We start from the raw sequence: 24,678 nt of genomic DNA on the forward strand, positions 1-24,678 counted from the left end.
GGACAAGAAGTACAGGAACTCACCTTCCAGCGGTCGCAGAAGCACCGAGGCCTCCTGGACAGCGCTCACCTCGACGCTCCCCCCTCTGGCTCACGAAGACACTCAGGTAGCGCCAGTCTCTGCTCAAGCACAACGTTCCCGCCATGGGCTCCTTGGCCGTTCAAGCTGCAGTCTGTCTGAGAGCATTTGGGGAGCTGTCTTCTCACGACCACCTCCAGAAACACGTCCTTTCCGGTCTGTGGGCAAAGAAATTAGTGAAAGCAAATACCCGCAAAAAAGAAAGAGAGAAAGAAAGTCCCTCACCGGCTTCTGTTGCCACAAAGCGAGAGCACTTCAGCTGCTCCCTAACATGGTTCTTCACCACCATCGGCATCCAGGCCAGCAGGTCGTTCTGAACCGTCTCGGCTGGACCTCTCCGGCTGTGGCTCTCTGCAGGCCCAGCTCCATGGCTGAGTCAGTGGATGCCCCAAGAGTAACAGCCCTCTCAACAGCCCTGGGTCTTTGGGACTCGCAGTTTCACTGTGACCAGAAAGCGCCAGCTCAAAACCACCACTGACTACAGACAGTCAGTGATATCTGAAAAGACACTGTTTTGTTGTTCTCAACATTTTGATTGTGCTTTTCATATGCACACTTTCAGCCATTTGTGCTTCAACACTGAGACCAAACACGGCTAGCTGCATGCAGTTCTCCATGCGGCTTTTGAGTTCCTCGTACTTCTGGGTCTTGTCAGTGAGGTACTTTAAGTCTCTGACTCCTGTTTGTGTTCATGGCTTGTCGGACCCAAAGAACAAACAGGAGAAGCAGAACGGGGCGTCTTTGTTAGAACTTCCACAGTGTTTGGGATACTGAGCAGAATGGGAGAGAGGATCCTAAGAAAGGATCCAGGCACTGGCATCCTGATGAGAACTACTCCACACTGCAACATTTTGTTATAGAGTCCACATACGTGAGATTAAATGAGGGAATGGGGTGGCCAGAATCCAAGGCACAATGGCCGTTCTGCTCAGGACAACTGGATTTATAGTCCAACCCGACATTTGGAGTGTACCAGCTTGGGAAATGAAGATATCGATAAAGAGCAAAAGCACTGAACTCAGTCCTGGGTTCCAGTTCAAGTGGATTTTAATGACCACCCCTCCTTCTCTCTTCCTTTCTTTAGGGCTTTTTGGCAAAAAGGCAATGCAAAAATATTAACAAGAATAAACATGCATTTACCCTTTGCTTGTGAACCTCTGTTTTTTCCCCCTATATTTTGTACAGTACTTAGGAAGCATATAAACTTTCATGATAAGGACAACCTGTGGGACCTATGGGACATATTATTACTAGAAGAAAACTATCCTTAGGTTTAGGACGAGTAATCTAGTTAATGTATCATTTAGATTAGGTATAGCAAACCTCTGGCCTGCCAGCCAAGTCCATTCTGGAAAGGGTCCTCATATTAGTGTGAGGTTGGAGATCCCTTGCCCGGAGTGCTGATCCCTTTCCAGGAGGGGGGGGAGCAAAGCAGTGACTCCCACATGCAGTGCCCCCCCCCCACAACTGGCCTGCTTCACCCTGATTGGGCCTTTCCCAGTTAGGGGAAGTCCAGGCAGAGGAAAGACAATCCTGCCTAGCGCCTTCCACAGCATGGCCTCTCACACCTCCTCCCCCATACAAGAAGGTGAATGATGGGCAAAGCTGTTCCCACTTTGCTGGCTGCTGACTTTCCCTGCAGCTGAATCTGCACCCGGAGGCACTCCAGGACCAACCAGTGTCAAAGGCCTGCCCGCCCCCTCACACCATTCAGCGCACAGAGGGCTGGGTGATTGGTCCTTCCCCATCCTCCAAATTTAATTTCCTGTCCCTTTTTTTAGTGCAGGATTATATTACAGTTGGGAATCTTTCTTCTTGCTCCCCCATTTCACCCCTCAACCCTCCAAGACTTGATTATTAGTTAGGATAGTAAAAGTGAGGAATACACGGCTGATTGGCTGTATGTCCACAAAGGCACCTCTGCCCAAATATGGAAAAGTCTATTATTTTCTATAGCAAGGTTGTGGAATTGTGACAAACTCAGTATTTATTTATTTTCTATATTGACCATTAGGCAAGGGGACTCTCTTTGGCTTCACTCCCTGCTAGAACGTGTCTCCAAATAAAGCTCATGGCCAGACAAATGTAGGTCCTGAATTTTGCACTGCTCTGTATCTGAGGCTGAGCCCTCGAGCTCTTGTGGCTCAGCCTGTGGGCAGGAACCAGCTGGAGGATGCAAGAGCTCAGCCTGGGACCAGTCATCCAAATTTGCAGCCTCTCCCTCGGTGCTGCTTATCTCCCACTGAATGCCTTCATTCAAGAAATCTTCCTGCCCGGATGTTTTTCAGGTGGTCTTTATGGAGTGATTTGGGAAGACTTTGGCTGCCAGTTAACCGCTAAACAATATACGTCAAAGCGAACACCCAACATTGTTCTGGGTGGATTTTGATTTTGTACTGCATAAGGGGAAAACATTGGTACATTTTTAGAATTTTATTAGAAACGTGCTTGTAAAATCACATCAAAATATGATTTGCACAAAGCAGAATGAAAACTTTTTTGTTGATCATAGTATTGAGAAAGATTTTTACTCTAGAAGTTGCTTTCCGGTGCGGCTCTCTGCAGTCAGAGGATTACAAGGATCCAATGGCAAGCAAAAAAAGAGCAGAGGCCAGAAATGCCTTCATTCTACTCTTGTCCTCCAAAATATTTAGACAGGCAATAGATGGCATGGCTTGGGTTCCCTGGAAGACAGTGCCTCCTCTTTCCTCCCCCCACCCACTGTTCTTCAAAATCCTGCCCCCACCATGTACTGGCTCCAAAAATGGTCTTCTGTTTTCAGAGCCCAGCCAGGGCAGCTGCAGGGAGGAGGGAGGAGGGAGGAGGGAGGGCCCCCCCCCAAGCATCCCCATAACCCTAGAGGGGGACCTGAGAGTTGTTTGCCATTTGGGAGTCCCCACTTCCTCCATAATGATCAACAGCTGCTTGTGACTTGTGCCCCAAAAACTATTGTAGCTTTTTCAAATCTGGTTTTAACTTTGGCTTTTAACTTTTGTACTGTAATTGTTGATGTTTTATTGTTACTTCTATTTTGTATTTTTATTTTATGGCATTTTATCTGTTGAGAGCTTTGGTAATAAGGCAGTATAGAAATTAATATTATTAATAATAAATCAGTGTTCAATCATTAAACCATGACTTAATAGCACTAATTCGGCGAATGGGGCGGCATAAAAATGTTTTAATAAATAAATAAATAAATAATCTGCATTCCCAATATTCCTTTGTATTTCTGCCAGCATTTCTTCCAGACAGCCAGTGTGGTGTAGTGCTGAGACTGGGAAATTCAGGATCTAGTCTTCATTAGGCTGGGTGACTCACTCAAAAGTGACTTTGGACCAGTGACTGACTCACAGCCTGTCTACCTCACAGGGTTATTGCGACGATGAAACAGAGATGAGAAAGAGGAAGATTCTATAAGCTGCCTTGGGCTCCTTGCAGAAAAAAATGTGGTACGGTAAATAATTTAAAAAAAGTTGTCTCACTAATGTAATACTGACTTTCTTAATCTGCCAGGTTAAGAAAGTGGTAGGTTAGCCTCTCCCATTAAACAGAAAATTACATTGGAATCTGACCAGTAGGAGGGGACGGATCATCCTTCAATTGCCTTACTCTATAGCAAGGCCAGGCAGAGTTGTTAAACGGCCAAAGTCCTTCACTCACGGTATTTTGCAGTCAGAACAACAACCCTGAAAGGCGGGCAACGCAGGTGTTCTGCTCCTGCGTTTCTGCAGGGACGAACAGTCCCCGGCCGAGCCCACGCCAGGAGAAGGACGTCGGGGATGCGGAGGAGCAGCCGCGGCCCCACAGCCGAGCCGCACATCGCCGCGCTCTGCTCCAGGATCCGCGAAAGGGATGGATTTATCGCACTGCCGTCTCCCCAGTCACATGATGGGAAGCGGAAAACAGGGCTCCGAGCTCCGAATCGGCAGCCGAAGAAAAAGCGGTGCCGCAGTGAAAGCGGCACTTCCCAAGCGGACCCTGCTGGAAGGCGCAGTCGGCCGGGAGGCGGCGGCCGGGTGAGCATTGCCGGTGCAGGAGTGAGAAGGCAACCAGATCCGCGGGCCCCAGGAAAGGCGGTGCGGGAGAGTCCCTTGATCCGGGAAGCCGCGGGGCGACGGAGCAAGAGGCTGGTCAGAAGTGCCAAACGGGGAAGGGGAGTTGGAGCAATTCCCTGGGTCTGCTGGGTGAGGGCTGGGCGATCGGCAAGGATTTCTGATTCCCGGGTGCTGAGCAATATCCAGCCAAGGAGGATCCTCCCTGCCCCGCCTTAAGCAGTGCTGCTGAAATGAAGAACGCTTCGGGTCACCAGGAGTGGTTTTTTCCTATGGGAAGTCCGTGACCTTTGTCTAGTTTTGGGACTCCACTCAAAACAAATTCTTCGGCTCACTATTTTTAGTATGTCTTTTGCACCCTGTTCTACCGGGTGGGTGGTTCTTGGGAGTTGCAGTTTAAAAACCCAAAACAAACCTGCCCAAGCCTGAGCTTTACGTTCAGGAACCACCCAAAACTGAGAAGAATAAATTCTAAAGCTTTTGACGGAATGCTGAACTCAGCACTGAACCCAGTAAGAAAGGTTTTTAGTTTAATATTCTTCCTTGTTGCTTTGTGTTTATTTCTTCACTTTGGGGCAAGACCATCTCTTGGATGTATACCTTTGGTGAGGGGGCTTGAGATGGTGGTTTTGCTTCTGCTTTCCTTCCTCCTCATCCTGCATCTCGAGTTTTAAACATGGAGCATCTTACACCAAAATTCCATCACAGTCACGGGTGCCCTGTGTGTTTGGGGGTCCAGTTCAAAGTGCGGAAGGTGACCTTTAAACAGTTGATTTGGTGTATTGAACCTCATACCCAGGGGCAGAATGTGTACCAACTGGGGTCTTGATCTGGCTCTTTCCAGATCACCATGTCGCTTTTTCTCTCACCATATATCTATTTTCTGGCTTTTTCGCTTTTGCATGTTTTCCCACATGCTGAAAGGCTTGGTTTCTCTTAAGGCCAACTTAGTAGCATTAAGAGCTTTAAGCTAAAATAGACTGGTAGTTCTACTACTGGCTCCTACACCTTTTGCCTGCAGCCTTGCTCCCCAGTGTGATGTGGCTCTGGAGGGAGCACTGGGAGAGCCGCTCCAACAGGCATTATTGGCGAGGGCAAAAAAGTCCCTCTTGCTCATTGTCTGGCTGTAAGAGAGACAAGTAGCACCAGCAAATCATTTTGTATTAAAAAACCCCCAAACCAACTCTTTATAGTAGCTGTATACCAAAAATAATAAAAAAATATATTCTTCACTCCCTCCTTCTGGCCCAAATAAAAGTCTTAGGGCAGCCTTGGGCTATAAGATCAGTAATGGCTTATGGGGCTACCACGTTCTTCTTGATTCTGGTATGATGAATCTGGGTAGGAATCTCTTTAATCTGGGCTAACTAGGCTTCTTTCAAAGTGTTTCTGAACGTACAAAAGTGTTGTTTGTTGCTTCCTTATGATCTTACCCTAAGGTTTTGGGTTTTTCTGCAATTAGGTCCTTGGTCTTGCAAGTCTTGCCTTGCTCCTCTTTCTCTTGGAGAGTTGGTTGATGTCCCTTTGTACTGCTGACCTTCCTCAACTCTGCAGGTCTTACAGATTTCATTAAATCACCGACCACTTTCCTTCTGGATCAGGAACTGCAGGCAAAATGCAGGTGCTTCTGGGCTGAAGTTGCCAGAGAGTTAGGAAGGTGTGTCCATTGTTGAGCTCTCAATGCCTCTTCCTTGACATTGTGGTTGCAGGATTGACCTTTTGATCTGCTTTCAGGATGTATAGCTCTGGAATGGGCCATCCCTCTTGGGTACAGGGAAATTCTTTCTTCTGTTGGCATTTATGTAATTATTATTATATTTCTGTACCACCCATCGCCATCGCTCTCTGGGCAGTTTACAACAATAATCAGAATCATCCACTCAGGTCACCCATCCTGATTCTAACCAGACCTGACTCTGTTTAGCTTCCAAGATTAGGCAGGGTTAGGCATTCCAGGCTGTATGGAAGCTTTATGTAGACCCCCGTCTCCAGGCTGGATGTTATGGCATCTCACAGCTTGGGCCTGTGAAGGAAGAGTATTGGACACAGGGGATAAGGAGGGAGAACAATCATCATAATTTTAACTTAATTGAGTAACTCTGCTGGGAGACATAGTTGATGCATTCGCTGCACTGCCAAAACAAACCTTATGTGATTTTGGGTTGTGTTTTCTGTTCTTCAAGTGCCTCAGGAATAATGCTATGGGAACTTTCAAAACAGAGCTGTCCTTAGCTTCTTATCAAAGTATTATAGTTTTCCTTAATCAACAGTTTGGCGGGTGAGGGGTGAGCTCTTTGCTTCTTGCTGTTAAAGCAATATCTAAGCTTAAGCCCCGGAACTTGTTGGCAGCAGGATCCATAGCTGGGTTGTGATGGGAGATACTGATGCAGGTTTGGCTTTTTTAGTATTTTATAGCTATATTAGATTTCAGGGGTTATCGGGAGAACTTGGTTTGGACCTTTTCTGTACAACATTTTTTCTTTTCAATGGAGCCACACACTTAAGCATTGTTAATAATGATGCATCTATATAAAACCATTCTGAATTTGAACATATTCTGAAAAAAATATTTGTTTCTATAATTGTTTAAAACCTTATACTTACTCTAAATGCATATAAGAATCTATATATATTTACAGTTTTATCTTTTTCCAATACACAATCTCTGATTAATTCAGCATATTGCAACCCCAAGAAAAGTGACACAGCCTTGTAATATTTGTGCTGGATTTCTGACAGGACACAACTTCAAGGAAATTCTTTTTCATTCATTGGCATTTATTGGCATGCATTGATTGGCTTTTCTTCTAGCATTATTTTGTATAGGCATTTTCTACTTCCATCCTCTCCTTTTCAATATTCTTTTTTGCAATTCAAAAGTCTGAATCTATAAAACCATCAACTTTGTTCCTATATTTTTTCCTTTTATTATCATTGCTGCAAGATGAACAGCAATTACTTTAATGCTTTCTGCATTCTTTAACTCATTTTCCCACTTTATCTTCAAGCACTTTGTTACTTTTGGAATCAGTTGTTACACAACCATATAAACCATGCTCTCATTGCTGATGCAGAGACATCTTGTCTCTCTGGATTTGATGCAAAACTCTTTCTTTAATCTTTCTATGTATTCAGCCAGATCTTCACCTTTCTATCACGTGGACTTAAAAAAAAAAAAAAAACTAGTCATGCTTAAGTTAAAGGAGCATAAACAGTCATAAGGGAATCTGCCTTTACAGACACTCCAGGCCAAATCCTTCGCTGGAGCTTCATGTGGGTCACATCATTTTCTGAGGACAAAAAAGTCCCTTTTGTATGTGGCCAGCTGTGAGAATGACAGGCTATGCCAGCAAATTGTTTTATATTTTTAAAAATTCTGTGTTTTAGGTGAACACTAACAATATTTATTTATTTTTTGTTTACTTAAAATTTCTATATGCCATCCCAATACTAACAGTCTCTGGATGGCTTACAAAAAACAAACAACCAAACCAGAAAACCCAAGAAGAAAGCAATCATAATTATGATAATTTATGATGATAAATATAATCCAATTGGGATCAGGTGCCGCCATCATCATACAAAGCAAATTTTATACATTTAGCTTTTTGTAGTTATTACAAAAATTATTGTAATTATTAGCAGAAATGTCATAGCAGGGAACATTACTCAATAAAAGCAGGACACATCGATCAAAAAGGGAAAACATAATCACCAGAAAACATTCAGTTACATTTTGTACATGGTTTTCTTGACCTACACTTCCTTTTAGGACATTTAGTGTCAAAACATCTGCCTCCAAGCTTCTCTTTACAAATTCTAACCCTCTGGACAGAGATTTATTTTATATTTTCGACTCCCTTATGTCCCTCTGATAGAAACTTAGTAACTGACTCTTGCTGTTTGGTCATCAGGAACCAAATGGTCCTGTTTGGTCATTGTTCATTATGAACCCAAACCACATTAAGCATTATAGGTTAAAACCAGCACCCTAACCACAAACGACCCATGAAGAGAAGCCATGGCTTATTGTTTGGTTGTGAACTGTGGGTTGCTGAGCTTGGTTAATTATCTTGGCTGGTGTGTGCTCACCTTCAGGAAGGGTCCACTGACCCCCCCCCCCCGCCCCTATTCCAAAGCCTCCATACTCACAAGACTCTAAAGGGATGCACTCGGCAGCCTTTACCTTTTGTTGTGGCACTGAGATTCAGCCAGCTTGGAGGCTTCCTGCTCAGGGCAGGGCCTCACACCTCCCTCTTAATTCTCCCAGGCTTTAAATCACCAAATGTCCAGCACAGCTCGATGCACCTGGCCTTCCAGTAGCACTCCTTCCCTGGCTCCAGGTGCCAGGAATTGTCTGCCCCTGCCGAAGTGTCCCCAGGCCTAGCTGCACCTGACGCTTATCAGCGACTTCCGCAAAGGATGCGATGCCCAGGTGTGGAGGTGCCTGCAGCTCCTCTGCCCCTTCTTGCTGTGGCATTCCAGGCTCCCCATCAAAGGAAACCCAAGTGTAAGGGGGACACTCGTCCCCTTTGTGTTTTAGCATGAAGCGTTTTCCTGTCCTTCTCCAACCCCTCTTCCCTCCTGCTTTCCACTTACTGCCTCCCAGATGTCACAGCCTCCTCCCGGGGAGGCTCAGCTGTGCTGCTGAGTTTCCCCAGCTGTGCTAGGCTACCTTTATTGGCTCGAGGCCTGTCCAATAAATTTCACATTTATCTTCAGGTCTAGCTACTTGTGTTTCTCAGCCAGAGCATGAGAATGACTTGACCCAGTGGGTGCTGGCAGCCTGTTGCACCTGGATTCAGATACAACAATACTCCACGTTTCAACAACGACCCACCGTTGATGCCAACCTATATGCTCAGCCTGTGAACTTGGGTTGTTGTGCATCTGAATCCAAGTCTTTGTGATCTTGTTCCCTGCAGCTTCCCTGCATCCATCATTGGCAACCTATTGAAACTGTGATTGGTTCTGCAGTGATGTCAGGTTGAGGATGACCTGAACATTAGGAGTTGCTTAAAAAGTGTGCATCATCATCATTGCTGCCGCTGCCACCACCACCAAGGAGGGTACTATCTTGCACATGCTCATTTATATGTACAGATACATATTTAGACATTTCTGTAATTCAATTAAATATACAGTTAAGTTTCACTGTAGTTTGGAAGACTCTGACCTGTGAACTTTGTTCACTCTGTTGCTTCAGATGCTGTTAACAGATAACTCCAAAGTCCAGCTGTTCTTTCTGCTGGTTCTTAATCTTTCAACAGGACTTGGACTGGATCTTCCTTGACTATAGGGTGCCTTCTTCAGCTGGAAACCTGTTCTGTGTAAAAAAGACTTGTGGTCTCTCTTCAGTCAGGCCATAGGCCTGCCTTCCCAAACATGGTATCCTCTAGGTGTGTTGACTCAGACTCCCATCTTACCTGGCCCCCGTTATGTTTGCTTATTGGCTCCCTGTGCCCTCTCCCAGGAACTGTTAGTCAGTTTTACTGCCTCCGAATGTGGTGGATCCATTTACCCATCATGACTCATAGCCAATATGTGAACTTCTGTGCTGGTTTAGAGAACAGCCCCTCTTGTGATGCCTGAAAGGGGGGCTGCAGCGGCATCTCCACATTCGCCACCCTTCTGTAGTTCACCAGGTGGCTTTCCCCCCTAGGTGCAGGATTCCAAGCAGGAGGAAGGAAGAAAGAAAGGAAGGCTCCAGGATCACCAGAGTGCCTCCTTTCCCCCGTTCTGGAATTGCTTTCCTGATCTTGGCGAGCGGCCGGGCGTTCTTTCTATGCTGGCTGCAAAGGGTCAGGAGTGGGGAGCTCCGGTTCCAAGCTCAGTAGCCAGAGCACCGTTTCTGACCTTGGATTTGGGAATCAAAAATGCTCTGATGCTGTCTAGGGGCTATCAGGCTCCTCCTCCGCTGTTTTTTTACATGCTGTGCTGTGTTGCCTTGTGCAAGCCACCTTGCAGTTCATTGAGATGGAAAGGTGGCATGGAACTTAAATAAACACATTAAACATAATATAATAAAGGAGGAAGATATGTGACCTTATTAAAAGCATTATGCCCAGAAGGTCAAAGGATGCTGATGTAGGTCCTGGAAGCCTCGACATAAAGATGGTGTTTTGTGCATAGAACTATTTATTTTTATTTTTATACTTTTTACTTTTTTACTTTGGAAGTCACGTCAGGAGTATAGAGATAATGCGCATGGTGTTATCTGAACACTTACAAAGAGCAGTGGAAGTGCTAAGTGTTAATGCTAATAATGATTGAGCCTCATGGGAAAATCCTTTCAACTTGAAATATTTTGCCTCTGTTCAAACATGCTGTATGTAGGTGTCTTTCCCTTTGTGGAAACTGCGCTGACTGTTGAATTCTTGCCAGCTGATGGTTCAAGGAACTGAGTTTAAAGGACTTGAGTTCAAATTCTGATTGACTCTATGGGAATGATTTTACAGTCTTAGAAAGCTGCATCCTGAACTGATGCTCCGTTCCTGACTTTGGAGGTCCATACTTATTTAGGAGGGATGGAGAAAGAGGGAAAGGGAGGGAGGAAGAAGAAGGAAGGGAAGGACAGTCTGTGCGCACATGGAGGTACACGCATCATGTGTCTTTTTGTACATCCTAGGGCACAGCCCTGCACTGAAGACAGTGTGCTCAGCCTAAGTTCTGATGAGTTCAGACTCAAACAGACCCCGGCAGCTTTCACTGCTTCCAACTGCCTGGGAATTCCTCCTTGGAATGCAGTCCGTGTGACCATCAGTCTGGAAATGGGCCTGCATCAGTCCTCCTGGTCCTATGACCCGGGATCCTTCTCTGCTCATGAAAACAAACTGTCCGTCTTTTACAACCACGCAACCCTGTCACAATCTGAAAGGTCTCTTTGTCCATCTTAGAGCACAGGCTGTCTCCTTCTGGGCTGAGATCACAGGCACCGGTTCTGCTGCCGCCCCACGTAATGTAACGTCATTGCTGTCGCTGTTCCAGCCCCCCGGATTGCCTGTTTCCTCCGAGGGAAATGGAATTACTGGCGTTGGCAGCAGAGGCGTCTCAGGTACGGGGCCAGGTGTGGAATTCTTGGGAGAGCAGCAGGAATGGAGCTTTATTACAAGATTTGTCTTGATCCAGTTCTGAGCAGTGGTGGGAACAGCCAAGGAGTCTTCCACCTCCTTTTTGCAGAAAAGAGCCCTGATCAGCAGGCAGCCAACTCAGTGACATATTGTTGGCATTCCCATGCTGCAAAGGGGTTCAAGGTACAGGCAAAAAAGTAAGGAAGAAACAACCCAGGAATGAAAAAAAACCATGGTTGTTCCGATCATGAGCCAGACAATCCATGGGTAGGTGAATAAATCATGGTGTAAATAAACCATGGGTTAGCATTATATGTGGGTGCAACCAATTTCCTACTCGCTGCATCCTCAGTTCAACCATAACCTCTTTGGTAACCCAACACAAGCCACTTTCTTATATTTTCACTTAGTAAGAACAGCTTAACTTACAGGATTGTTGTAAGAATTAGGGAGAAAAACTAGGGAAAGCACTCTGTTATATTATTTGTTGATTGTATTAGTCAATTTAAAAGCTGCCCTTCTGTAAGAGGGACCCTCAGTCCAGTGTGCCCTTTAAAACAGCCACAGTAGAGAGTCAGTATGGTGTAGTGGTTAGAGTCTTGGACCAGAACTGCATGCACCTCTGGGATCAAAGGCAACATGCTTGTGTCCCATGGCTGGGAAATGTGGCAGGAAGGTGTCATTGCCCACGTGTCAGATTTGTGCCATCCCACTGGGACATCTGGTTGGCTGCTGTCTGGGTAGAGTGCTGCTCTGACCCGGATGCCTCTTATTATCTTAGGACTGAGAAGACCGGGGTCTTACTGGGTGGCTTTTGGCCTAACCTACCTCCTAGGGTTGTTGTGGGCCTAATATGGGGAGGAGGAGGGTCATATACACTGCCTTAGGCACCCTGACGGAAAGTCAGAACACAAATGTAAAAAATATATAAATTCCGAAAATAATAATAAATAACCACGGAGCCATAGAGTCCACAGCAATGGAGTACGTAGTGGTTTTTTGTGTTGCCCTTTTCCTGCAAGTGTTCCTTTTATTTCCAGAGTTGCGTGGCTTTTGAGGACGTGGCTGTGTACTTCACGGAGAGCCAGTGGGCTCTGCTGGGTCCACCTGAAAAGGCTCTGTACTGGGACGTCATGCAAGAGAATTACGAAAACTTGTCCTCTTTGGGTGAGAGTTCTCTTGATCATCCTTGGATGGAAAAGGTCCTGCTTTCCCCACACACTTTTGACGTTCCCTCTCTTTTACTCTAAGCCATCGAGAGAATCCATTTGGATTAGTGAGCAGCATACAAATTTAAAATAAGATAAAATAAAAGCTGGATCTGACCGAAGGCCTGCCCAGTCCAGCATCCTGCTTCTGCTGCTGAGCAGGCACCTGGCTCTGGCAGCCCCCAGGTAGGCAGGCAGGGAGGACAAGAGCTCTTTCTGGCTGCAGTGCTCCAGAGAGTGGCTCACAAAGACTGGCAGCATCTGGTGCTGGGATGGCCAGTGGAATGGTTATGTTGGCTTATCATTTCCCATCATTTCATGCCCTGTGGCCTGCCTTGTGGATCACGTTGATGGAGGTGCAGCATGTGGCATGAAATAAAGTAAACCTAAGGGAAGAAGTTGTGCAGCTCAAGTGTTATTATCATAGAATCATAGAATAGTAGAGTTGGAAGGGGCCATGAAGGCCATCAAGTCTGACCCTCTGCTGTTACAGGATGCCCCCAGAGGCTGTCTTGTCCCAAGCTGCAGCCTTTCATGCTGCAACTCCCAGAACTTTCAGCCAGCCAGCCAGCATGGCCAATCCTGGCTGGGAGTTCTGGCAGTTGTAGTCCAACATACCTGGATGGCTCCAGCATGATGAAGGCTGGTGTAAAGTGCTTCTTCCACTCGAGGCCGCTTTTTTTCTGCATTGCGCCAGTGTGCAGGTGGGCTTCAGAATTACAGAGGCGATGCACACAGAGTTACCTCGGCAGTGGGAAAGAGCAAGATCAGTTCTCCTTGCACCCAGCACACCTAGTCCAGAAGGGTCTTGTTTTCTGAAGCACCAACCAGATGCTTCTGGGAAGCCCACAGGCCAGAAGGGAAGGGAGCAGCCCTTCCTGCCTGGAATTCAGCAAGAGCCAGGATGGTCAGCCACATCTTGCCAGAACCCAGGATTTGCATATTTGAATACGTTGAGGAGAAATAATGCCATGAGTTTAAATAGTAATGCAGTATATCTCACCATAGCCAAAGTCTTGTGCCTGCTCGCATTTCAGAGCCAAAATTTCACTCAACTGGTTGTGTTTCTTTTCATCTGAACAGGATTTCCGGTTGCAAAGCCCAGCTTGATCTCCCAGCTTGAGCAAGAGGAAGACCCCTGGATTTCTGATGATCATGAAGTTGAGCCAGACCCAGGTGGGGAAAGAGCAACCCAACCCTTGGGAAGCTCATATTACAGCACTAAGCTGTATTCCCCAACCAGGTGCCCTTCAGATGTGTCAGACCTCAATTCCCATCCTCCTCAACCGGCGTGGCCAGTGCAAGTGGAAGCCCAACACATCTGCAAAGCACCATTTGGGGAAGGCTGCACAGAAACCTGGGAATGTTTGCAAAATCCAGTTTAGTTTGGTTCTTCCCTTTTTTGGAGTGATTAAAAGTTCCTTCTAACTTTTTTCTCCTTTTCTGCAAACAGAATTTCCTGATGTGATAATAAAGCTGGAAGAGGAGGAAGCCTCATGGGTCCTGGACCACCAGAGGTGTGAGGACAGTACGGCCTTTCCAGGTACTAGCTCAAGCAAGGGGTAGGATTGGGGGCCAGGGGATGATCGTAAAATAAAGGGCCAGAGTGAAAAAGAAACGCCAACAAGAGGGTAACAGATTCCTGCAGCAGGCAAGCCATAACAAAGCAACAAACAAATGCAATAAGAGACATCAGAAAACAGTAAAGCTAGTAAAGTAAATAAAAAGAATCGAAGTTAAAGAGAAAAGCAGGAAGGTAAGAGATCTTTATGGCAGGCATAAAATAATATAATAGAACAAACGTGCAGTGGGTCTGTTCACACAACATCCCCCCTCCACCCCGTGGTTTACTGACCCACGGTGATGCTGCATATGCCGGGGAAGGGGGCAGCAGCTGCCACTTCGAACATGCGGTCCTTGTGGGCTCCGCGAGAATCAAGCAGCCTCGCACAACCCTTGGGGTCCGTGGTGGGTTGGCACAACACAACAGCCCACAAGCAGACATTGGAACTGCACCCCCCCGCCTCTCCTTCCCAGAAGTTGCGCAACCCACTGCCCTCTTTCTCTTTCCGGGGATTGCTGCTTGCTTGCTGTAACGCTTTGTCACTCCACCAGTTTCTCTGATCCCCAAGCCATGATGAGCAACAACGGGTGGGCAGCTCGGTGGAAATGCCAGCCCGAGGTGCAGCTGCTGTGAAAAGGCAAGCTCCTGGCTGGACTGAGTTAGGCAAGGAACTGCAAATGAGGCCGCCAGTCCTGTGCTGCTGCTCCACACCTCCCTGGCGTGACTGTGCTGCTCCACACCTCCCTGGCGTGACATAGCAGGCACAGCGCTGGTAATTGAACCGCCAATGGGATATTGCGGGGCTGGAAAAGGGGCAACTAGCATGACCCAGGGGCTGGAGCAATTTCCCTGCGAGGAAAGGCTACCACCGCTGGGGTGGTTCGATGGAGAAAAGGCATGCGTGAGAAGTGACGTGACAGAGGCGTGCAAAATTATGCCTGGTGTGGGCAAAATGGACAGGGAGACATTTTTCTCCTGCTTTGATAACACTGGAACTCAAAGGGGTCACCCCATGAAGCTGATCGGCGGGAGACTCCAGGCAGATGAAAGAAAGAACTTCTTGGCGCGGCGCAGAATTGAACTGTGCCACTCACTCCCACGAGAAGTAGTGGCAGCCGCCAGTTTGGAAGGATTTAAAAGGGGATTGCATGCATGCATGAAGGGGGAGACTGCCCATGACCACTAGTCCTGTGTTGCCTCCAATATAAGAGGCTGGGGAGCATGGGTGGGAAGGTGCTGTTGTGCTTATATCTGACTTTGTGGGTTTCCCGTGGACAGCTGGTTGGCCACTTGGTAGAAGGCGGCTGGAAAAGAAGGATCCTTAGCAGGGCTCTTTTTATCTGTTTATGGTCTTATCTGAACTTGGTGGGAAGTATCACAAGATTAAGTAAGAGATGCCCTGAGAGTAAATAAAATGAAGAACCAGGGTAAAGACAAACTAACCAGTACAGTCAGAAATAGCTGTGGCAAGGAAGCAATAAAATTCGGCCTCTTAAATAGGATGGCTTTGATATGGAAGACCAGCCTGGAAAGGGTAAGATGGAATCTCTTTATGGAAGGAGTTCCAGAGCCTGGATCCCAACCAGGCAGAGGTTGGAATGGAACAGCGGGGCTGCAGAGTTAATAAGTGGGGACATGGTGCAGTTGAGCGTGCGGCCAAGGCGGTCTGGCTCATCCAACCGTCTCAGGGAGGAGTTGCCCTGAGGCCCGCCGTGCTGCAAACAAAGAGTTAAAGGGCTTTCAACATCACTGAAGTTTTGCCTTAATAAGTGTGCAGAACAGCTCACTTGTTATGTGTGCAAAATCCACATGTTCTGCTTCAAAATAGCACTTTTCTGTGGAGGCAGCCTTTTCGTCAGCACAGAAATGGCAGCAAAATGTGCCTCGGACAGCCCAGCCTCTCTTGCTGCCTTGGAAGGCCACTGTGCAGGATGCGTGTCCAGAAGTGTTGTCGGCTGTTGCAGGAGTGTCACAGCTCTGCCCCTCATGGGTCATGCCTCTATACTGCAGAGGGAGAAAACCTTGTGTGCCTTGCGTTCTTCTGAAGCTTTTACCAGGTTTTTTCCTCCCTTTTGCCATGTGAAGGCCATGTTTTCTCTTCTCACTACTTTGACCATGTTTCCATCCCAGGAAGCATAGATAATGTGCCCTCTTTTTGCATCTAAAAAGGGAAAGAGGACATCCATTCCTGCATACCCTGTACTAGGCTGCCCTTTCCACCCTGTGCACCCATGGGATGCCCCTGTGCCCTGTTCTCACACAGATTCTCCTCATCTGGGTGCAGTCTCCCATCTGGAGAAGCCATGGATCTGTGCATCACATGGCCTTGGAAGAAAAGGGCTATTCCTCCTCTTTCCCATTTTTCTTTCCCCCTGCACAGCAGTCAGTCAGCATTCTGTGCCCACTGAGCATGCCCAGCCCACATTTGGCTGTTTCACATTCCCTCCCACCCTCCGCTTCACACTCTGCCCCTTGAAGGATAGTTTGTGCTTCTGCAAACCTTGAGATTTTGTTTACACCATCCTCTTGTGTGTTCCTGGTGGCTACATAGGGATCTACACTTGGAAAGTGGGTTATATTTTATTTATACATTCATGAATTGCCTTTTGACTAAACTAGGGGCCCGGGCTGACTTATAATTTACAACAGTTAAAAAAAGCTTCCCTCTCTCCAATTCTGAATTCTGGGGTGATCTCCCAGCTGGAAAATCTGGAAGAGCCATGATTCCTGGTCAGTTGGGCATGGTAGAAGAAAGGGACCTCCCACCCAGAATGGTGCTCAGGTGAAGGATCTGAAAAGCCAAATGATCAGTAACCCTCAGCTCTTGACCAATCCCTGGCTGGCTAGTGGCACACTACTTCCAACACAAGATATTAGAATATCCGATCTGACTGCCTCGTTTCACCTCCCTTTTCTTGATCCAGGTTTTCCTGACGTTGCATTAAAGCAAGAGCAGGAAGAGGAGCTGTGGGCCCTCAATCCCCAAGGAGACGAGGAAAATGCAGATATTGCCACTGATCACACAGGTGAGGAACCTCTTCATCTAATTTTTGGTTCACAACCCAGAATTTTAAAGGCTTCACTTGACTTAGTTGTATCTTCTCGCACCACAATTCTTGCCATAGCTGTCTCTTTCTGGGTTTTTGGGATAGTCTTTGGACTGGTACCAAGTCATTCTGTTGGTCCATCTTGCTTAGTGTTGTCTTCCTCATGGCTAGGCAGGCAGTGCGCTGCTATCAAGTAGCAATGGGCACCTTGCTTAGCATCCAGCAAGTTTTCAGCTACACCTTCCATGACGGTATTTTGTCGTGGTGCCCCAGACGGTTCCTCTAATTGCTAAATCACTGATGACACAAAGGGTTTGCGCCGGAGTTTGCAGGCTACACAAACAAAGGCAGAAGGTTGCTCCCCACCCTCCCGTTTTTCTGCTCATTAGAATCGCCATGGTCTGAATGTATGTAGATTTAGCTGCAGATGCCTGTTATTTTTTTCTCACCTTTAAGTGCCTACTGTCTCCCTGAATAATGTGCATAAAATAAATACAGCTCTGCTCTTCAGGATTGTTCACACTCTCTGCAGAAGTTGTTTTGCTCCAAGGCAGGTCACCGGGAGGTTCAGAGGCAGTGGGACATTTTGCATGGGCAGGTAGCCCATTGTGGCTTCCTGAAGCTTAAATCAGCCACAGTAGGAGGGTGCTGCGTGCAGTCAGCTGTTTTGAACTGGCCATGGCTTGTTATGTCAGGTGAGCCAAGAGACAGTGAGTTAGGCCAGGACTAAACAAGTCTATACATAATTAATTTTAATAATGGTAGAATGTTCTGTTATATATTAACATAAAGAGATTTGTAACTTAGATGTAGTTAGTGCTATGAATCTTTTTACATTTTATTAAAAAAGGTAATGTCTCAGTTTTGCTCATTTTCTTTCTCTGTATTTTTATTGATGTGGTTAGGGTTTTTTAATGTACAATAAAAAAATTAATACAGTAAGTCCTCAGGTTACAAATGTCCAGGTTATGAATATCCGTACTTATGAATGAGCTGCCACAAAGCCTATCAATTTAAACATTTGAGTTAAAGACAAACGGTTCGTAGTAAACAAGTATGGGAACTTTTGGAGTTTTGTGGCCTACAGCAGAAAACTGCCATGACCAAAGACAAGAGGAAGAGAAGGGGATGGGGGACGGGGCTCTCCCATTTCTTCCCAGCCCATCCTGAGAGGGAAACCCTTTTAACATTTCCTGGTGCAAAGAGGAGGCACTGGTGAGTGAAAGGGAAGTGGGGGAATAAGAACACAAGAATGTAATAAATGAAGAAGAGCGCTGGTGGATCAGACCAAGGTCTGAGAGAGAGCAGATGGGAGAAGCAATCTAGGAAATCTATGGTCAACAGTATAAAGGGTTAAGGTTTGGTGTGGGGGGAGATATTAATGGTTTTTCCACTTTTGTGCGGGGTCCCATGCACTTAACCCCTGTGAATGCTGCTTTCACTTAACCACCATGGATGTAGAGAGCTGACTATATATGGAAGCTTTTATTACATGTTTTATATGCATAGAAAGGTAAAATATATCCATATACTAATCCAATTTGCATATGATGTATGCGATCCAACTTATATACAAGTTTGACTTAAAGATGTTCCCAAGAATGGAGCTTGTTTATAACCTGGGGACTGCCTGTAGTAATTTTAAAATCCTGGCATAACCCATGGTCTGTAGTTTAACCCTTACATAATCCACAGTCCCTGGGTTCACATGACATGACAAACCACACCCAGGTATTGAATAGGCAGATCCCACCTTGCACTCGCCCCCCATGTTTAATCATGCCAACCAGGTTGAGAGAGAGACTTGTACTCTTCTGACTCTCCCTGGCATGTGTCTTCGTCTCAGCCAGGTACCACTTGTGAAAACACCAGAGGACTCCAGCTCTTTTGAAGTAGGGGACAGCAAAGCGAAACGTGTAATTTCATGGCATTATATTGTACTGTATAGCATTGTTTTTACACACTGTTGTAAACCACCCAGAAAGCTTCAAAGTGGTATAGGAATTAAAAGAAAGACAATGCAAGGGTGTTGATCTGGAGATCAGCTGAGCCACTACCTGAGGAGAGCTTCTGTCCAGAAGTGTCTATATTCTCTAAACTCTCAGAAGACACTCAGCAAGGAAGTGGACATGGTCATCTGGAAGCCAGGAGTGTCAGTCAAAGTCTTAGCACTTCCATTTCCCATCTGGCTCCTAAGGCTCAGAACTTGCCCAAAGTTGTGGGCAGCTGGGGCTGGCTATTTATGCAGTCTGTTCATTCCGCATCTACTGCAGATTGCTGATTTCTGAGTCTCTCGCCTGTATACCAGTTTAGTAGCAATACCCCAAAATATTAATTTGGTAAAGCTTAGCAAATTAACCTTGACTTTCTTTTCCACATGTCTGTTTTTGTTTTTAAACAGGATTTCCTGGTATAATAGTAAAACTGGAATTAAAGGAGGAGATGTGGACCCCAGATTTCCAGATATCTGAGGAAAATGCAACGTTTTCAGGCATCCAGTCAGGTGAGGGACTGGTTTGGATGTATCGTGGATATAAAAATCTGCTTAGTATCAATTGCTCCCTGCTGCTTTTCAAGTCACTAAGAAGAGCCAAAAATATTTGTCTTAAGAAAGAGTCCATGATTTCTGGTTTCAGCTTTTGACTGTTACTTCCTGGGGTTACCGTGATTTCTCAAGATCCCCTCAGCTGTTCACCCCAGTCAGTGTTTCTTCACTGCTTATCTTATTTTGTCTTCTTACTGAGCAAGCTACGTTAAACTCTCACCTTCAGTTAATCTCAGAGATGTGCAATTTTTCACAGGAATCTGCATTTTATATTATATTGGTATTATATTTCTGCTAACATTTGATAGGTGAATTAACTATTCCCATTTTACCTTATGTTTACAAAACTGGTAAATGGGTGTTTTTCTCATTGTTTATTATTTATTCCTGAATCATCATCTTCCATCACTGCCAAGGGATAATGGGGGATGCTTTTGAACACCACGGCATGACAATTCCACTTTATCACCAACCAGCAGAAAGAGGAACCCTCATGAGAACCCAGTTTGCACTTGCCGAAGAATACAGAGGGTGCCTGGAACAAAACTAGGAAAAAACACATTCCTCAGGTCCTTTTTTCGTTTGGCCCGTCATGCAGATGCAGGGTGATGTTCAAGCCTGCACTTTTGTGGGATAAATCTCACTCGTCTTGCACTGTCTGTGCTGGCCCCAGACTTCGGAGGGCCCTTGGTAGAATTCAGGGGTTCTCCTGCCTCAACAGGGCCCCGGGCACCAGTAGCATTTGCTCTTTCTCATTATTGCTGCCAGTGGCTTGCTTGATGGGCAGAGAGCCTAGAAGCAAGCCAGCCATGACACCTGCTGTTCCTCCTCTGCACCAGTACCACTGTTGCCCAGGCCAGAGTGGAAAGCAGGAGAACAGGCAGGTGGCCGTGGGAAGAGGAGGGCCAAGTCCAGCGGACTTTTGTCAGAGGGTCTTTGCTGGGTGTAGCCCTCAGCATCCCAATTCCATTGCATGCTCCAGCAGAGTCTTGAATGGTACTGAGTTTATTGACTAAACCAATAACGTGTTGATGCTCTCAAGGGTCTTTTGTGATGCATTTGCTAGGTACTTTAGAGATCCGAACTCCAAGGATGAGGAAGGTCCTGTTGAGGTGTCCAGTGCATCAAAAAATGTATGCCATTTTGTGGGATCAATTTCAGGTTGTGTGGATAAGACACTTCCAGTGATGCAGCTGATCAAGTGCCCCTGGGACCCTTCCTTGTCATGATTCATTAGATCTAGCCAGAGAGGGTCCAGGGAGCAGAAGCATCTTTGCTGAAAGAGGTAATGCCTGCAGCATTTAAAGTTGGTGGGATGGTTTCTTGACCGTAGAAGTTTGCTTGGTCATGATGTGGAGGAGGGTCTTCTCAGTTGTGGCATCCACCATATGGAATGATTCCCCTCACTGCGATCAGGCAGGCCACTAGATTGGAGCATTTTCTCCAACAACAGAAGACATTTGTGTTTGTACAGACAAATTCCTGACTACTAGTGTTGTCGACTACCTGTAGTTATTTTGAGAATTTGGATTGATTTTATTTTATTTGAATTATTATCATTTCCCACGTGTAAAGCATTTTGGGATTTATCTTAAAAATGAAAAGTTGTATATAATTATTTTAAAATAAATAAATTAAAATGTTTCTTGATGCTGGCCCATTCAGCATTGAACTTCCAGTAGAAACAGGAAGTGCCAATGATACTGCATTGAGAATGGGAGCTCTTAGTATGAAGTTCCCACTGTTTTCCTCTGTAGCAGAGTCTCTCTCTCTCTCTGTATGTATATATTTGGAGTGCTCGTAACACACATTAGTGTTTGGTTAGTACATTCCTTGTAACTTAAGTCTTTGTTTATTCAAACAGGCAATGGGTGTACAAAAGGGGATGACTACATTTCACTAGAAAGCAATAATCAAGTGGCAACAGAAAAGACAGCACTAGGAATTCTGAAAGGGGCTAGAGCCTCCCAGGATCCAAAGAGGGAAGAGGTCTCTGTGAATGAAGATGGAACAAGGCAACAAGGAAATGCCTTAGGGCAGAGAGTGAGAAAGACTTTATTTTGTGAGGAAGGTGACATCAAAGAAACCAAACTACAAAACAGAATTCATAAGTCCGGAAGAATACTTCAGAAAAGAGAGGAACCATATAAACATTTAGATGGCGAGAAGAGAACTGGTTGGAGACACTACCTGATGGTCCATGGGAAGAAACACACAGGAGAAAAATTGTATGCATGCTCAGTCTGTGGGAAAAAATTCTTTCGAAGGTCCCATCTTATTAGACACAAAATAAATCACACAGGTGAGAAACCATATACATGCACAGTCTGCAGGAAAAACTTCAGTCAAAGATCTCATCTTATTAGTCACGAAAGAACCCATACAGGGGAAAAACCATTTCAGTGTTCTGTCTGTGGTAAGAATCTGAGTCGCAAAACACTCCTAATTAGACATGAGAGAATTCATACAGGAGAGAAACCATATAATTGCTCTGTCTGTAGTAAAAGCTTTAGCCAGAGCTCTGGCCTTATTGCCCACAAGATCACCCATTCGGGAGAAAAACCATATGTATGTTCAGTCTGCGGGAAAAGGTTCAGTCGCAAAGCAAGCCTTATTAGACATGAAAGGATTCATATGGGAGAGAAACCATATACGTGTCCTGTCTGTGGCAAAAACTTCAGCCAGTGCTCTGGCCTACTTCAGCATGAAAGAATTCATACAGGAGAAATTCCATATAAATGCTCAATCTGTGGGAAGAGCTTCAGTCGTAAAGATTGCCTTCTGGGACATAAAGGAATCCATACAGGAGAAAAACCATATACATGCTCGGTCTGTGGGAAAAGCTTCAACTGGAAAAGTTACCTGGCTGTCCACGAGAGAAGCCATAATGAAGAAAAATTGTATATATGCTCAATCTGTGGGAAAAGCTTCAACCAAAGATCAAATCTCCTTAGTCATGAAAAAACCCACACACAGGAAAAAACTTATACATGCTCCATCTGTGGTAAAAGCTTCATTCACAAAGTCAGCCTTATTAGACATGAACGAGTCCATACTGGAGAGACACCATATAAATGCTCTGTCTGTGGGAAAGGTTGCAGTGGGAGAACTAACCTTATTTCACATGAAAGAACCCACACAGAGGAAAGACCTTACACATGTTCTTTCTGTGGTAAAAGCTTCAAGCAAAGATCAAACCTTACCAGCCATGAAAGAATTCATACTGGAGAAACTCCCTATACTTGTTCAGTCTGTGGGAAAAGCTTCAGCTGTAAAGCAAATCTTCTTGGACATGTGAGAACACATACTGGGGAGAAACCATATTCATGCTCTGTTTGTGGGAAAAGCTTTGGTAATAAATCACAAGTAGTTATTCATGAGAGAATTCATACAGGGGAAAAACCATATACCTGTTCAATATGTGGGAAAAGATTCAAACACAGAACAAGCTATACCGAGCACCAGAAAATACATACACAGGAAAAGCCATTCACATGCTTGGTGTGTGGTAGAAGCTTTAGTCGTAAGGAGCACCTGATTATCCATGGGAGAATCCACACAGGAGAAAAACCATATTCGTGCTCAGTCTGTGGGAAAAGCTTCAAGCAAAAATCAAGCCTTACTTCACATGAGAGAAGTCACACAGGAGAGAAGCCACATACGTGCTCGGTCTGTGGGAAAAGTTTCAATCGAAGGTCAAACCTCATTCATCACGAGAGAATTCATACAGGAGAAAAACCACATCCATGTGAAGTCTGTGGCAAAAGTTTCAGGAGCAAAGCATACCTGAGGAGGCATGAAAAAATCCATGCAAGATAGAGATTCCACGTAAAAGTGGGTTTGTGCCTACAATGAAAACCACAGTTGGTAAGAATAAGTAAACAAAATTATTCCAGCAGAGAAAATATTTAAATAATATTTGCATCTAAACAACAGTGTAGATCTATGAGAATTAGTTTCTGCAAGTCTTAGGTTCACCTGTGCATCCCACTGCTCTCTCCCAGTATTGCTGAAAGGAGGTGATCAGAAGCATTTGATTCCATTTTCCTCCAAAAGTGGTTACTTTTCTGTCTGAACCAAGTTAACTATGATTAGTGTTAACAATGGCTTAGGCAAGTGTAGGCAACCTTTTGCCCTAGATATTTTGGACTACATTTCCCATAAACTCCAGCTAGTATGCTCAGTGACTAGGGATTAGGGGACTTGTAAACCAAAACATCTTGTTTAGAGGAACAAGCCAGAAACTTAAATCATAGTTTGAAGTTAGGTTGTTTCCTTAATACATTGTTGCAACTAACTGTAGTTTGTTAAAACTGATATAGGTTGTCAAGGTTCAAACAAGACTCTGGTCAACTGAAAGTAGTGCCAGAGGGAAATGGGGTGTAAAATCGTAGATCAGTGCATGTAACACAGTGCCACAAATCAGCACTAATGTGCAAACCAGGCCAATGAGTATGGAAAAACTTAGGCCTAAGAGTTCCTAAATTTTCCTGTATAAGGATGAATTAGAAGGTAAGGGCTCAGACTTTGATTTAAAGAATTAAGTCACAGCTGGATGTGTTTTGGGAAACATTGGAGCATTAATTCTGAATTAAATGTTAAAAACATCAAGGTTTGTACGAGTAACAAAATGTTCAGAATGAGTTCAACTGTTCATCTCATATTCCGGAGATACACTACGTTGTGAAAAAAACTTCCTTTACAGATTTTATTTAAGCATCAGAGGGGGAAAATACAGGACACTGGAGAAGTAAAGGCTGAATGATGCAGAAATCCCAACCTTATACAGAAATTATATACACCATAATAAAGTGCAGCATTTTCTTCTCACTGGTCTATGGTAGCAAACCTACAGTGCTATGTATCATGCATTTCTTTATGACCAGCATTTGTGGGTCACAAAGAGCCTTGTTCTACCATGTAATATTCACTCTTCCAATTTCAAATCTAACTTCTGACCCTTTTTATTCATACTAAATTCTAGGTTTTTAAAATTATCAATATTGTGCTCCTATGTAAGGTGTATAAAAGAATATTTGTTTGGCTGCAGCTGTTTTGAAGTCTCTTATGTAATTTATTAAATAAAGTATTTGATAATTATATATCTTGTG

General features: G+C 45.1%; 1 protein-coding gene across 2 annotated transcripts; it reads left to right on the forward strand.

Annotated features, from left to right (window-relative positions):
• Positions 1-4,046: 4,046 nt before the first annotated feature.
• LOC123017785 (zinc finger protein 271-like) lies at positions 4,047-24,612 on the forward strand. Of its 2 annotated transcripts, XM_044419359.1 has the most exons (8): positions 4,047-4,097; positions 11,030-11,187; positions 12,244-12,370; positions 13,495-13,587; positions 13,865-13,954; positions 16,900-17,001; positions 19,424-19,525; positions 21,432-24,612. In XM_044419359.1, the coding sequence occupies exons 2-8, from the start codon at positions 11,152-11,154 to the stop codon at positions 23,384-23,386; spliced, it is 2,505 nt and encodes an 834-aa protein (XP_044275294.1). In that variant the 5' UTR covers positions 4,047-4,097; positions 11,030-11,151; the 3' UTR covers positions 23,387-24,612. The 2 variants fall into 2 exon arrangements, with proteins under 2 accessions (XP_044275294.1, XP_044275295.1); XM_044419360.1 differs by lacking the exon at positions 4,047-4,097 and having other exon boundaries at positions 10,931-11,187.
• Positions 24,613-24,678: the final 66 nt, after the last annotated feature.

The sequence above is a fragment of the Varanus komodoensis genome, unplaced genomic scaffold (assembly GCF_004798865.1).
Source record: "Varanus komodoensis strain SLA01 unplaced genomic scaffold, ASM479886v1 scaffold102, whole genome shotgun sequence".
NCBI lineage: Eukaryota > Metazoa > Chordata > Lepidosauria > Squamata > Varanidae > Varanus > Varanus komodoensis.

Bases quoted from the DNA above. Each gene is read 5' to 3' on its own strand.
- LOC123017785 (XM_044419359.1), top strand. From the start codon at position 11,152: ATGGAATTACTGGCGTTGGCAGCAGAGGCGTCTCAG. The intron at 12,371-13,494 runs GTGAGAGTTCTC...TCATCTGAACAG, and splicing joins CGAAAACTTGTCCTCTTTGG to GATTTCCGGTTGCAAAGCCC. The intron at 19,526-21,431 runs GTGAGGGACTGG...TTATTCAAACAG, and splicing joins GTTTTCAGGCATCCAGTCAG to GCAATGGGTGTACAAAAGGG.